Source organism: Otolemur garnettii, unplaced genomic scaffold (assembly GCF_000181295.1).
Source record: "Otolemur garnettii isolate 467f Iridium unplaced genomic scaffold, OtoGar3 scaffold00005, whole genome shotgun sequence".
In the NCBI taxonomy this organism is placed as follows: domain Eukaryota; kingdom Metazoa; phylum Chordata; class Mammalia; order Primates; family Galagidae; genus Otolemur; species Otolemur garnettii.
Genome location: NW_003852400.1, coordinates 8,659,942 through 8,674,394, shown reverse-complemented (window position 1 = coordinate 8,674,394; position 14,453 = coordinate 8,659,942). Strand labels below are relative to the sequence as shown.

Here is a 14,453-nt window from a genome sequence, read left to right as displayed (position 1 = left end):
AGCTATGTCTCGTGCAATGTGTGTTTAATCATTATTATACAACTGACATGATTTGCAAGCACTGGAGACGCAATGCTGTGATGCACAAAAATGTATTCTCCTGAATTTTTTTTTTTTTTTTTTTTTTACAGTTTTTGGCCAGGACTGGGCTTGAACCCGCCACCTCTGGTATATGGGGCCGGCGACACAGGTGCCACCCCCTTCTGAGTTTCTTTCTTCTTCCTTGCCAAATAAGTCCGAGAGCCAGAGCCATTCTCAAAACTCTCCATCACTCTGTCCTTACACAGGGTCTCCCCCGGATTTGAGTTCCTACCATTATACTATCCTAACTTGAAAGTATTACTAATGAAATGGCCACTCATGAAATTAGGGCCCTCTGAAATAGCTTCCCACTTAGCAACAGCTGCTCTCTTGATACCAAATTAGATCAATGATTTGTCAGGCTCCTCTTGATTGCTGGATGTTCAGAACATCTGAGCACCGGACACAAGCTATGGAAGATATTAGAAACCTACTACCATATGGCTTCACATGTCCTAGAGGAATTTATTACTGTTTGAGAACAGGGCCGGGGACTTTAAGTACTTGGGCCCATATTTCCATTTTCCTAGGGCTGTTCCTACAGTTTTATGCTCAGCATTACTGCACAACTTACAGTTCCAAGAACGCCCACTGCTGATCATGCCACGTGGTTCAAACACACAGTTTCGCCTGGCAAAATGCAGTTTGCTCTGCTCCTGCCATCTTGGTGATCTTTTACCAACCACCCAACTGACCTCCTTTGCCAGCCTCTCCCGACCTACCCTGCACGTGACGGCAGCTGCCTCTCACTCTGCATGTTTATATTTGAATTCTCCGCAGCTAGCTTGTGCTAGACACACAGTCAACCAACCAGAAACGTCCTTGAATTTATGTAAGCTATTTGTGACTGACACAATTAGATGGTGACTACGGCCGGACTGTGACTTCTGGGCTTCATCCCTCCCTTTGCCCTTCCTGCCCTCCAGCCACACGGACAGACACACATGCGCATCCAAGCTATCAAAGGCATCTGAAAACAGGTTGTAGCCAAACGGCCTATTTGAAAATCTGAGGATGAAACTGCCTGAATTTTCCTTGCTGTTTTAGATCGAGAAATTTTTCCAAAATACCCTCACACAACAGAAAAGCAAGGCACTGGATAAACAATGAGGGCATTCTTCATTCACAGGCAGCCTTTGAATCTTTCAGGGTATCTGCCAATAAAAACAATTCCAAGATAAACAACCCATTATTTGTTAATCAACAACAGTGTACTTGGCTCTGTGAAAAGCACAATTGCAGGCATTATGGCTCACACGTTTCTCTAATCCAGGGACGGTCCACCCAAGTAACACAACCTACACAGTTTTTAGCATAACTGTCTTTGAAGAGACGGCTCTGGGTTTCCACAGACCTTATTGCAAGTTGAGTCACAGTTGCCATGCTGTGATGATGAGACTGTCTAGATCCCCTACATCCACACACAAGGGTGGTGATTCCACAGGCATAATGAGCTTCTCTCAATAGCTACCCATGGTCCATTTTGTTAGGCCTAGAGAGAGGTTCAAGCAATCTCACCTAGGTTTGTGTTCTACTCAAGGAAGAAAATCAGAAATAGTAAATAAGACCATTTCCAGTTGAACTTTTAAACCTTAACAAGAGAAAAACAAATTTTCCTAATGTCGGCCATTATCTTTAAATTCTAAATCACTTCCTATCTCAAAATAATTGGTAATGTGAGACACTTAGATTACTTTGCAATGAACATCTAGTTAACAGCTCGTGGTTCAAAAAATCCTGAAATCTATTTAACCTTAGAGAGTGGAGATAGCAGTCATATTAATTGGATTTCTACTTTCTTTACTAGTCACAAAGTATTCTATCTACAGGCAGAAATTATGCAAAAATCTTTCAAAGCTTAGCAATTTACATGATTAATTTTCAATTCCTCAGAGGAAAATTACAAATGGTAATTTGTCATGTGGTTAAGGTTTCAACATTCTAAATACTTGCCTTCTCCCCATACAACATACAGGAAAAAGTCAATGGTTGTTCTCTAAAACATCTCTGTCAGCAGTTACTTCTGAGATGCTGGCAGGAAGCAATAATATAAAGAAAAACCAAACCAACCAACCAACACTGGGAGTGGCAGGGCATGGGCTTGGGGAATTGGTACATTTTTTCCAGCAGTACTCGTCCAGGCTGCTCTTACATTGCACTTAAATCCAGAGTGGGATAAAATGTACTCCCATCTTACCAAAAGCAATGTTAAGAAGAAATAAGGACTATATAGTACGTGGCAGGAAAGATCAGAGGGTGTGACCACTTTTGGACACAAGGCCTAGCAGGCCACGGTGACTAAGTGGCCCGTGAAGGACTGTCAGTAAGCTGTGGTAGCACTGCAGAGGTACCGGAAGGGAAGAATGTATGCGCCGTGGCTGAGGCGGCCTGGGACTGTGAAGCAGGGGTGGCATCCCTAGGGAGGAGGAGTCATCCCCAAGGTCTCCCTCAGGGCTCCTGGCAGAGGAAGGGGCTGTCAGAAAACACTGAGCCAGCAGGTGTCTGAAAGGGAGCTGGCAAACAGTAAGACTGCACCGCACAGATGGGGGGTGGGGGGGGCAAGGAGCACCAGCGCAGTCACTGGGAGAGAGGACCCATCTGCAGATTGAGCTCCAACACACAGCAGCTACTCATGGGATCCATGAAAGGGAACTGAATGGAGCTGAGCCAAGATAAGGAATGGAGGGGGAGGAGGAAGAACGAAAAAACAAATCAGGACCTAAATACAGTAACCCTTGCTAATTCCTTGGATAGAATTCTGTAATTTACTAGTATAAAAATGACAGTCAAATAGCATCTGCTTCTGATTTTGTTGAGGGTTCTAAAAAAAAAGCAAAACAAACAAAACCACCTCTGACCTTTTTAAAGAGATTCTTTATTCAACTTCCTGCTTAGGGACATACTTGTCTCCTTTTTTGCTTGGCTTCAGAGTTGTAAGGTGCCCAACACTCCAGACTGTTAAGTGAAAACGTGGTGATATAGTCTCTTGTCTTATCCTGGATTCCTGACACCACTACTCTTCTTTTAAGTAATCTCAATTTTTATGTTTAAATTAACATATTAGAATATTAACATATTAGAATTTAGTAATTTAAAATGTTAACACTGAATAAAACTAAACTGCAATTTAGTATTAAATGACATAAAACGATATCAAAAGTACATTTAAAATCACTTTTGTTTATCATAGCGCTATCATAAAATGGACAAGATCCAGGTCCCTACACTTAGGACAGAAGCAAACAAACAAGTCCATAAAGGCAAATATAAATAACAAAGTAGGAATCTTAACTCTCCCTGTTGAAAGAAAAGGAAATGATTTCCCTCCCCTCCTTTTCCTTACAGCATTTACTTTAGAAAAATTATAACTGGAAGTACTTTCCCCCCTCTTTGAAACGTATATAATATATCCTTTTGAAAACTAAATAGGTCTTGTCAGCTTCTCAAAGTCCTGAAGCCTTCTCGTTGATATGTAAACATCAAGGGAAATGCGTCCATGACACTTTGCTCCTAGTTGCAAAACTACCTCCAGTCATAAAGATAAGAGTCTGTTTCTCTTCAGGATAAGGCCAATTAGTTAACCCAGATGGTAATCCCAATGACCACAGTAAAGTTAGGATGAACTATGCGTGACAACACCTGCTGTCAAATCCTCTTACTTGAGGACACAGTTGATGCTTATCTTGTAAATATTTAAGTAATGGGCTGCACTGCTTTGTATATATATAAGGGATGAGATATGTCTATACAATCTCTTAGCGGAATGCCAGTGATGCATATCAGATTCTGGTTTAATGCTTATTTAATAATAAAAAATGTTTTCCTTCTCGACTATTTTGTGGAGAACACTTCTGGGTCCAGAGAAGATTTTGGCTCTAATTATCACTCCCCACCTGGAATGGTAATCTAAAATTAAAATCTTTTCTATTTAGCTATAAGAAGTTCTGGACTTATATTTGAACACATATTTACATACAGCGGGATGTACCTGACATTCTGGGATGGAAGAATAATTTGATAATGACTGTGCACACCAAAATACCAAATCTAAAGCCTCAAAATGACCCCACTTCCCCCAATCTTAATTCCCCATAAAACTATGCCCCGCACCATTAATCCCTGCAGTAGGTATCACACTGTTATACTGAGTAAGTGTGAATGCACACGAAGGAATGAAATCAGCATGTGGAAGAGGCAGGGGCAAGGCCATGTTTATTGAGGCACTATTCACAACAGCCAATCAAACGAAATGTCTGTCCACAGATGAATGGATGATAAGGAAAACGGGGGGTGTGCGTGCACACACACGTATATATACAGTGGAGTACTACACGGTCTTAAAAAGAAGGAAATCCCGCCATGTGTGACGATACGATACAGACGAACCTGGAGGAGTGAAGTAAGAATCCAGGCACAGAAAGACAAATACCACACGGCTGCACTGACACACATAAAATCTAAAGAAGTCCAACTCAGAGCACAACTGTGATTACCAGGTGCTTGGGGCAGAGATATTGGGGAGATGCTGGTCAAAGGGTACAAAGTTACAGTCAGGATGAATAAATTCCGGAAATCTATTATACAGTATGCATACTTGAAAACTGCTAAGAGAATAGATCTTAAAATCCTCTCACCACAAAGAGCCTAAGTGAGATAACATACATTAATTAGCTTGATTTAATCATGTATAAATATCACAATGGGCACTGTAAATATATATAATAGTCATATGTCAAAAACAAAGAACAAGCCCTGCAGGGACCATGATTTGGACCTCTATCCTGCAGAACTGTGAAAGAGTAAATGTATATACTTTTTTAAAACACAGAATGAATGAACGGGCGCCATTCAAGGCTTCCCTAGCAAGGCAGCAAGGCAGCGCAGCAGGAAGAAATGTGTGCAGCCCGTGAAGCTCTTTTCTGCCAGCCCACCCCAACTGACCACCCCGCCAAATAAACCAACAGCCCAGTGTTCCTAACATTTGAGTACAAAGACCCATGTGGTGAAGGTTGGAAGGCCACAAGAATGTTCTTGAGGGTCTATAAATTTTCTGCAAAAATTTTTAATTCAGTGCTTTTATTTGTACAGTGATAAAAAATAACTTATGAAATTCTGAGTCATTTGAAAACCATCATCCATCTGAACACAGTCATCCCATTTCAAGGTCTGTATTTGAGTTTGTTTTTAAAACTACCTAAGATACTTTAGCCAGGCTCAACTACTATATCTTGGGGTTTCTATCCACTACTCTATTTGGTTAGGCTGTGAATCACCCAACCCTGACCACCAACGCAGGGGGCAGGTGTTTCCAGCTGGCCCATCAGAGTTTTGTCATTGGGAATACCATTCCTTATGACTGTAGGTCCTATACCAACCATCAAGCAAAACATTTTACACATTAAGATATTTATATTAACATAACATGCATACAAAAATTTATAAAATATTCACCTCAGATACAGTGATTTTACCCCCTACAAAGGAGAGATCTAGTCAACAGATTCTTTTGCTAACTTTTTATATAGCAACTATTGAGAAAGATCACAGTATTGAAAGGATGTGAAATTTGTCCCCCAGGCCATTTTCCATGATCACAAAATGTAAGACACACCATTGAAGGATGGAGCCAAAACGGAAGCAAACTGCGCTGAGACTGAGTGCAGCTGAGGCCAGGAGACGCCTGACAGCTCTGCTTAAACCTTTAACCGAGCCAGAGCATCAGGGATCATGCAATATATATACCCTCCAAATTGGGACCCTTCTGAGAATAAAGCAAGCACAGGTAACCCAGGACTGAGCCGGGAAAAGCAGGGAACAGGTCACTCTAGTCATAACTGAGGACAAGCCCACCTAGACTTCCAAGCTAAGAGAGCCCAATTCTGAGTGTGTTTTCTGCCCAGTGGACCCAGAATCTGGACTAACCCTGTGCCAAGTAGTATTACTTTAATTATCTTGAGCTAATGAGGGAAAAACAAAGGAGGTTAATGATGCATCTGCACCAACTAAAAGTCAAATGATAAATACCACATTCTATGCAAAAGAACTTGAGAGAAGTTTAGATGGAAAATGATACGGGAAAATCAGTCATTATACGGCCCACCTTAGAAGTATTACGTTAAAGCAAAAGAATCATATCTCAACCACACTGGATTAGGACTAACTTATCATTATTTGTCATATTAAATCAATGCTAATTTTACATTTAAACTTTATATATAATTTATAAAAATGCTTTCCTTTATAATTCATGTAACATATAATAGCATAAGAAATTTTACTTCCATGGTGTACGTGTACCACAATTTATTGATCCATTCGTGGGTCGATGCAGCCCTAAGGAAAGATGGAGACTTTACTTTCTTCATGTTTATATGGATGGAATTGGAAAATGTTCTTCTTAGCAAAGTATCTCAAGAATGGAAGAAAAAGTATCCAATGTACACAGCCCTATTTTGAAACTAATTCATAGCTTTTATAGGAATGTCATAACCTAATTATAGCCTTAGAATATGGGAAGGGGGTGGGAGAGGGGAGGGAGGGTGACTGGTGGGGTCACCTTTATGGTTTATCTTACAAGGGCACAAGTGAATCTTTCTAAAAGCAGAGTATGAATGTTTTAACTCAATAACTAAGAAAATGACACAAAGGTTATATTAACCAGTTTGATGAGAGTATTTCAAAATGTATATGAAAACAGCACACTGTACCCCATGATTGCATTAATGTACACAGTTATGCTATAAGAAATTAAAAAAAAAAGAAATTTTACTTCCTCTGACAGTGACACATATTTGGGAAAATAATCTAGAACCACACAAGAAAGAATTATTTTTCTTCATCAGGAAAAATAAATACATTGCTCTGTCTAAAGCTCAAGGCTAATCCGGTCATGTTTTTGCCAAGGTGTTTACCACTAAGGACCAGTAAGTAATTAACATATACAAACTTTTTCACCTTTTCTATGTTAGGCTACAATTCTCCATAGGCCCCTCTCACAGATGTTGTGGACCTCTGCAAGCAGACATATTGACTACCTCTTCAAGGATGTTTGTATAGAGAAAAGCCTTAGAAAATATAGATAACGTCTCCCTCTACAGCACAGAAAAGTTTGTTTACTGTTCAGCATAATAAAGACAATGTATCCTCTGAAACAAAGTCAGGCAGACTCACTGTGCATTATCAAAAAAGAAAGGATCCCTCAGCTTCCTGTACTGTAACATAACCCACCGCTTGTACAGCCATCACCTGAAACCGTTCGTGTTCCCCTTACAGAACTAGGGGTTGGTAAACCACCACAAACGTTGATTCACTAGCATACCTGCTCTTACAAAGTCCTTTTTTGTCTCTGAACCAGGAACCTCTTACCTTTTGCTAGGAACCATAAACTGTGTTAGGCGAATTAGTTTGTAAGTAGAGGAAAGCCTCAGGTGCTGAATAGTTCATGACAAATGGTTCTGTTTAAATTTTAGGTGATTTCCACACTTACGGCAACTAAAGATACTTCTGGCCATGGTTTTTATTCCTGCATTACTTATTCTTTAAAAATTCTACTGTTTTCATCTCAAATGGCAGCTAAAAAATTTTTTCTCAGCAAATCTAAAGAAACACAACTGTGCTTTTTTCAAAGTATAACAGCAGTATCTGTCTCACCTGGGAATTTATCAAAAGGATAGTCCCGTACCCAGGGCTTACTGAATCAGGAACTCCAGAAGCTGGATCCAGCAATCTGTGTGCTAATAATCCCTCCAAGTGATTCTCGTGCATGTAAAGGTTGAGAACCACACATCTTCTTTGAGGCAAAGAAAGGTCATTTCTTTTTTTCTTGACTAATGATCATAATATAGTCATTAAGTTTGCTAACTATTAAACAATATATACTGTTTTATGAAATTATATTTTCCCTTCCCCCCAAATTCCAAGACAAGTAGCACTGCTTTACATTTCTCCAAAGGCAGCTGGATTCTCACATCTACTTTAGTGCTTAACATACTGCAATATAGGACTTTGGTCAAAATACATGAAGAAAACTCACTTTCAAGTAACTCTGTACTACAAAAAGAGAAGAGTTTTCAATAGCATTTGTAGACAGTTGTGCACAGTTTTGTCTTATCTACACTCAAATTTGAAAAGGAGTAACTTCTTAAAGTTTGATTACAATGTGGTATTTGAAGCTATTTTTAGGAACTTTATATACCTGGGCACAGATATATGTTGGAGATATTCTGGGTTTAGTTCCAGACCACTGCAATACAGTGAATGCTACAATAACGCAACATACAAACTTTGTTTTCCAGTACACATAAAAGTTCTACTTAAATATTTACACTATACTGCAATTTGTTAAGTGTATTATACTATTATGTCTAAAAAAGCAATGTACACATCTTAACTACTAAAAGATGCTAACAATCATCTGAGCATTCAGCAAGTCACAATCTTTTTGCTGGGAGAGGGTCTTACCTCTATGTTGATGGCTGCTGACTGAACAGAGTGCTGGATGCTGAAGGTTAGAGTGACTGTGACAATGTCTTAAATTAAAACAGCAATGAAGTTTGCCACATACGTTGACTGTTTCTTTCAGAAAAGAGTTTGCTGTGGCATGTGATGCTGTCTGATAGCATTTTACCCACAATAGAACTTTCAAAATTGAAGCCAGTCCTCTCAAACTCTGACCCTGCTTTATCAACTCAGTTTATCTAACGGTCTAAATCTTTTGTTGTCATGTAAACAATGCGCACAGTACCTTCACCAGTAGATTCTACCTCCGGAAACCACTTTCACTGCTCATCCATAAAAAGCAAACCCTCGCTTTTTATCATGAGACTGTGGAAATTCAGCCACACTTCCAGGCTCCACTTTTAATTCTAGTTCTCTCCTATTTCCACCACATCTGCAATGACTTCCTCCACTGAAATCCGGAATCCCTCGAAGTCACCCACGAGGGTTAGAATCAGCTTCTTCCAATCTCTTACTAATATTGCCATCTTGTCCTCCTCCCATGAATCCTCAATGTTCTTAATGGCACGTAGAACAGTGAATCCTTTCCAGAAAGTTTCCGATTTACTTTGCCCAGATCAGAGTAATCACTAATACCTATGGCAGCTATAGCCTCACAAAATGTGTTTCTTAAATACTAAGAATTGAAAGTTGAAATCACCGCATGACTCACAGGCTGCTGCAAAGGACGCCGTGTTAGAAGGCACAAAACAATTTCTTTGCACATCTCCATCAGAGCTCTTGGGTAACCAGATGCAGTGTCACTAGGCAGTAATATTTAACAGAGATCTTTCCTTCTGGGCAACAAGTTTCAACAGTGGGCTTAAAATATATAATACTCAGTAAGCCATACTGTAAGCAGATGTACAGTCATCCAGGCTCTGCTGCTCCATTCATGAAGCATGGGCAGGATGAACTTAACATCATTCTTAATGACCCTGGGACTATCACAGTGGCAAATAAGCACTGGCTTTAACTTAAACGTCACCACCTATATTAGCCCCTACGAAGAAAATAAACCTTTGATGCTTCGAAGCCAGACAGCGACGTCTCCTATTTGTCTATGAGAGTCCTAGATAGCATCCTCTTAAAACAGAAGGCATCTTCTACTGGATGCCTACTGGAAGGCACCTTCTTCCAATATAAGCCTGTTTTTTCTGCACTGAAAATCTGTTTGGTGAAGCCACCTTAATCAATGATCTCAGCTAGATCTTCTAGAAACCTTGCTTCCACATCAGCACCTGCTGCTTCACCTCACCCTTTTATGTTATGGAGATGACGTTTTCCCTACCCCTCCTGAACCAATCTCTGCTACCTTCAAACTTTTCTTCTGTAGCTTCCTCACTTCACTCAGCTTCCAAAGAATTGGAGAGAGTTGGGGCCTTGATCTGAAGTAGGCCATGGCTTAAGGAAATGTTGTGGCTGGTCTGATCTTCTACCTAGACCGTTCAAACTATCTCCATATCAGCAATGGAGCTGTTTTATTTTATCATTTGTGCATTCCCTGAAGCAGTGCTTTCAATTTCATAGAACAACTTTCTCTGGATTCACAGCTTGGCTGTTTCTCACTAGAGGCCTACCTTTGGCTATCTTAGCTTTTTGTTTGTTTGTTTGTTTGTTTGTTTTGCTATCTTAGCTTTCAACGTGACTTCCTCACTAAGCAAATCACTTCTGGCCTTCGATTTACAGTGATAAATTAGTAACTCTTTCTTCCCCTTGAATACACAGATGCCATCATCCCATCATCGTAGGATCATTAATTGGCCTGATTTCAATATGTCATGTCTCAGAGAAAACAGAGTCCAAAGAGGGAGAGGGAAGGAACAGCCGGACGGGGGGACAATTAGAACACACAGCATGTAAGTTGGCTGTTTTATGAATATAGGCCATGGTTTGTAGTGCCTCAAAGCAATTACAATAGTAATGTGAAAGACCACCATCCCAGATCACTATAGCAGGTATAATAATGGAAAAGTCTGAAATATTGTGAGAATTACCAAAATGCAACACAGAGAAGAAGTAAGCCCAAGCCCACACTGCTGGAAAAAACGGTACCCACAGACTTGTCCAGAGAATGGGCACCACTAATCTTCAATAAAAAAAGAAAGAAAGAAAGCAGATGCAACAAAACACAGAGCAATGAAGTGTGGTGTGCCCGTGCCTTAAACCCACCAGCCCATCTGGTATCTGAATGAGTCTTTCACCCATGTCTGACCTGGAAGCTGGTTCACTGAATTATACAGAATGGCATATTCCCACACTCCATTAGTTTTATACACATATGCATTTTTTTTAAATCTCCTTTTTCATAGTACCCATCTCATCAGAAAAGGCTTTAAGTCTCAAGAAGAGGTCAAGAAATGACAGTGGCGGGGACAAGTTTGTTTTATTATTTTAATCATTTTATCTTTTTTTTTTTTTTTTTTTTGCTTGAAAGATCAGATTTTATTACTGGCAACAAATACTGTTAGGTGCTTTCCTTGAAGCAAACGGCTAACTCTGCCAAATACGCAAGTTGGACTAACCATAGTTTGTCCTCTAAGTAAAAATGGTTTTCCAAGAAAAGAACAACTAATCCAGGCGTCCAACTGCTCTACCTCAAACATGCAACTGCTGATCTTCAAGATTGACTTTCACACTGTGGTCTGCAGCAGAAGCACCCTTGGCACACTTCCCATGTGATCACAAGGACATTAAAGGGGTGCGCATTTACAGCTCATAGTAAAATAAAATCGTCATTTTTACTTCTTTGGCTTTTTCTTTTATCCCAAGTGCACAGTAATGAAGAATGACTAGTAGCACCTGGAACTGAATGTCCACGGAGGCAGCGCACCCAGCGCTACTCAACTTCCTGGTAGTGACATGGGAGAACCAAGCACGTTCCCTCTGTAAGTCACGGTCAAGTTAGGTTTCCCGGATATAACAGCTTGACCTCCATGCTGACAATTGTTTTAAAAGCTAGCTATACTTAAATATTTAGCAAATACAAGTATACAAATATATAAACATATAAACAAATTAAGAAGCCCTCACACCTACATATTTTTAAAGGTCGTAGTAAGATAGGCAAACTAAAAAATAAGAAAAAAAATCATAACAAATAAGCACCACACTATAGACTTAATACATAATGATCTAACATTAACTAATAAGAAAAATATCAATATCTTAACAGAACAGTGAAAGACTAAAAACTAGTTTATAGTGAAAAAACAGCATATGTAGTATTTTAAAGCTACATATAAACCCATTCATACCACAAAAAAAGGTGCTTGTGAAGAAATACGATGAAAAGATTAAGTGTTCATATATAAGCAATATGATTTTACTTCTCTAATATTTCTGTAAATTTCAAATTTTTACACTGGATCAAAATTATGCAATTTATTTAGAAAAACTTGATTGTCTCTCTCCTTTGACTGACACTGGATAAAATCATCTTTAATTTCATTTCCATCTGCCCCCCTTACCTTCCTACGTAATCACTCATGTACATAAATCTCACAGTCTTGTCACAGAAAGTTACTTTTACTCTGTAAAGTTTGGTGATTATCCCTGTCTCCATTCCTCCCTGGGACTTTCTCCCAAGTTGCACCTCTTACCAATATGGGCTTTAAAAAGGACCACACCATGCTTAGGCAGGAGTGTCTCTGGAGTTGAGTTTGCCAACCAAGGCACCTCCAATTTTCACACTGCGGTAACTTAGTTGACAGACACGGGCTGTTACATGACCCAATATGGCAGCAGGAGGGACAACCACCAAGCCTGTATCCACCCAGAGTCTCAGGTGCAAGCCCAAGGCCTGCGGTTAGAGGAAGCCTAAGCAGGCCAGGGCGCAGCAAGCCATATATTACAGTGCCAGAGACTTCAACTGGGGATGCCAGGAATCCCTCGGTGAGAGCCCTCACCTGTGAGCCCGGAGGAGGCAGAGCATATCACAGCTGTGGGACCAGACTGTCCCTGCTACAGGAGGTTCAAGTAGCTACCCTTTCCTCCCCTCCTACCTACCTGCTGCTGTCCCTCACGCCAATTAAGGACAACAGCAGGAGAGGAACACAGCAACACTACATAAATGGACTGTTGAAATTATTAAACGGAAGGCTAAAGTATTTTGCAATTCTTAAACATTTTCTAATTTCCCCCTGCTGCTCAGCAGATAGGGGCTCACAGAAGGTAGGCTAATTTTAGGATAAATTAATTTTTTAGGGTGATGCCCACAGCTCAGTGGATAAGGCGCTGGCCGTATACACCACAGCTGGCCCAGACCAACTAAAACAATGATGACAACAACAAAAAGCCAGGTGCTGTGGTGGGTGTCTATAGTCCCAGCTACTTGGGAAGCTAAAGCAACAGATTCGCTTAAGCCTAAGAGTTTGAGGTTGCTGTGAGCTGTGACACCACAGCACTCTACCCAGGGCAACAGATTGAGCCTCTCTCTCAGAAAAAAATAAATAAATGAAATAAAATAAAATAATTTTTTACTTGGTATCTACTAAGCTACAGTGTGAATTAAATCTTATAATCCTACTAATATATAGTTAACAGGCTTCTAAGCATATTTAGCATGACATAAAACACCACTATGCTTTTGCTATATTCCTTCATGACATAGCTTCCATCTCAGATGTAAAGTGTCTGTTCATGATCCCACTGGTACATGGACCTTGTGGTCAGTGGGAGGGAGAGGAGAAGGGGGGGAGTGGAGGGAATGCCCTTTCCCATAGGGCACAACCCACAAGTTATACCCATTGCTCTATTCACATCCTACAGCCAGAAACTAACCTTGTGGTCTTAACAAGGCTGGGAAATCGAGTCACTAGACCTGTCACTCTGTGCCCAGGAGTCTCGGCCACACTGCATAAGCCTATTCTTTTCTTTCCTCTGCCCTAAGATAAACTTTTTTACAATTTAAATGTTATGCAAATTAAATTGTGGCTTTTTTTTTTAAAATTTGTTTTGGTTTTTCTCCTGAACATAGAAAGACAAGAAATAATGCAAGCTGCTAACAAATGCTACTGAATTAGGTAAGGGTGAAACAAGTGTCGCACAGGGAGGAAAAGAACGTTAAAACCTGGAAGGACTCTTCATTTAGATTTTTTGCAAGTATCTTTAAATTCTCACTTGAGGGTGGCGCCTGTGGCTCAAAACGGTAGGGTACCGGTCCCATATGCCGGAGGTGGTGGGTTGAAACCCAGCCCTGGCCAAAAAAAAAAAATTCTCACTTGAAAGAAATGGAAACTGGAAATAAGGGGTCCATTCTGAATATGCCAAAAAGATAACTATGAACTATAATCAGAGAATCATACCTCAAAAAGAAGAGGTCACAACCCACATCAAAAGATCACTGAATGAAAGTATACTTACGTTTCTGACTAAAATAAAATATTCAAAGGATGTTTCCAATATTTACTTTTAGAAGGTCCCCTCAAGACAGCTTGTTTTTAAGAAATGAATTCTAATCCCACCAGGACAGAGGAAATCTCACCCTACATATCTAAATATTCAGAACTTAATTATCTCTCTCTCCTAATTTTTATACTCCTCTTGGAAGTACTTTCTTTAAATGTTTAAATCTGTACCAACTCTGTAATGCAAACATCTTACTTAGCATGGCATTCCTAGCTCCCTAGGACTGGATCCAAAGGCCTCTCTGGCTCACGTCTCTGTACATGCCCCCAGGCGTTCTGTAGCCACTTCCATCTCCAAAATAACCTTCCTAATCCACACAGCCAGAACTATGTTAAACAATCAAGTCCAAGAAGAGTAAGATGTGGGTCCTGATTCTAGAACGTTCAGTCTAGACTACAAAGAGACGATCATGCAAAGGAATAATGCCTAAGTTTTTCATTCAAAATATATGTATCAAGTCCCCAAAT

At 40.0% G+C, this 14,453-nt stretch overlaps 1 protein-coding gene across 2 annotated transcripts in view; it reads right to left on the bottom strand.

The window, feature by feature from the left end:
* Window positions 1-14,453, bottom strand: part of GNAI1 (G protein subunit alpha i1) — an 84,386-nt gene that overhangs the window by 30,629 nt on the left and 39,304 nt on the right. Inside the window, exon 1 of one of the 2 annotated variants that reach the window (XM_023518933.1) lies at window positions 656-780. The exons of the other annotated variant lie outside the window; for it this stretch is intronic. Within the exon in view, the coding sequence (XP_023374701.1) occupies window positions 656-683 (28 nt within the window). The 5' untranslated portion in view covers window positions 684-780. Of the gene's footprint in view, window positions 1-655; window positions 781-14,453 lie in introns of those variants that run through there. 2 annotated transcript variants of the gene reach the window in all.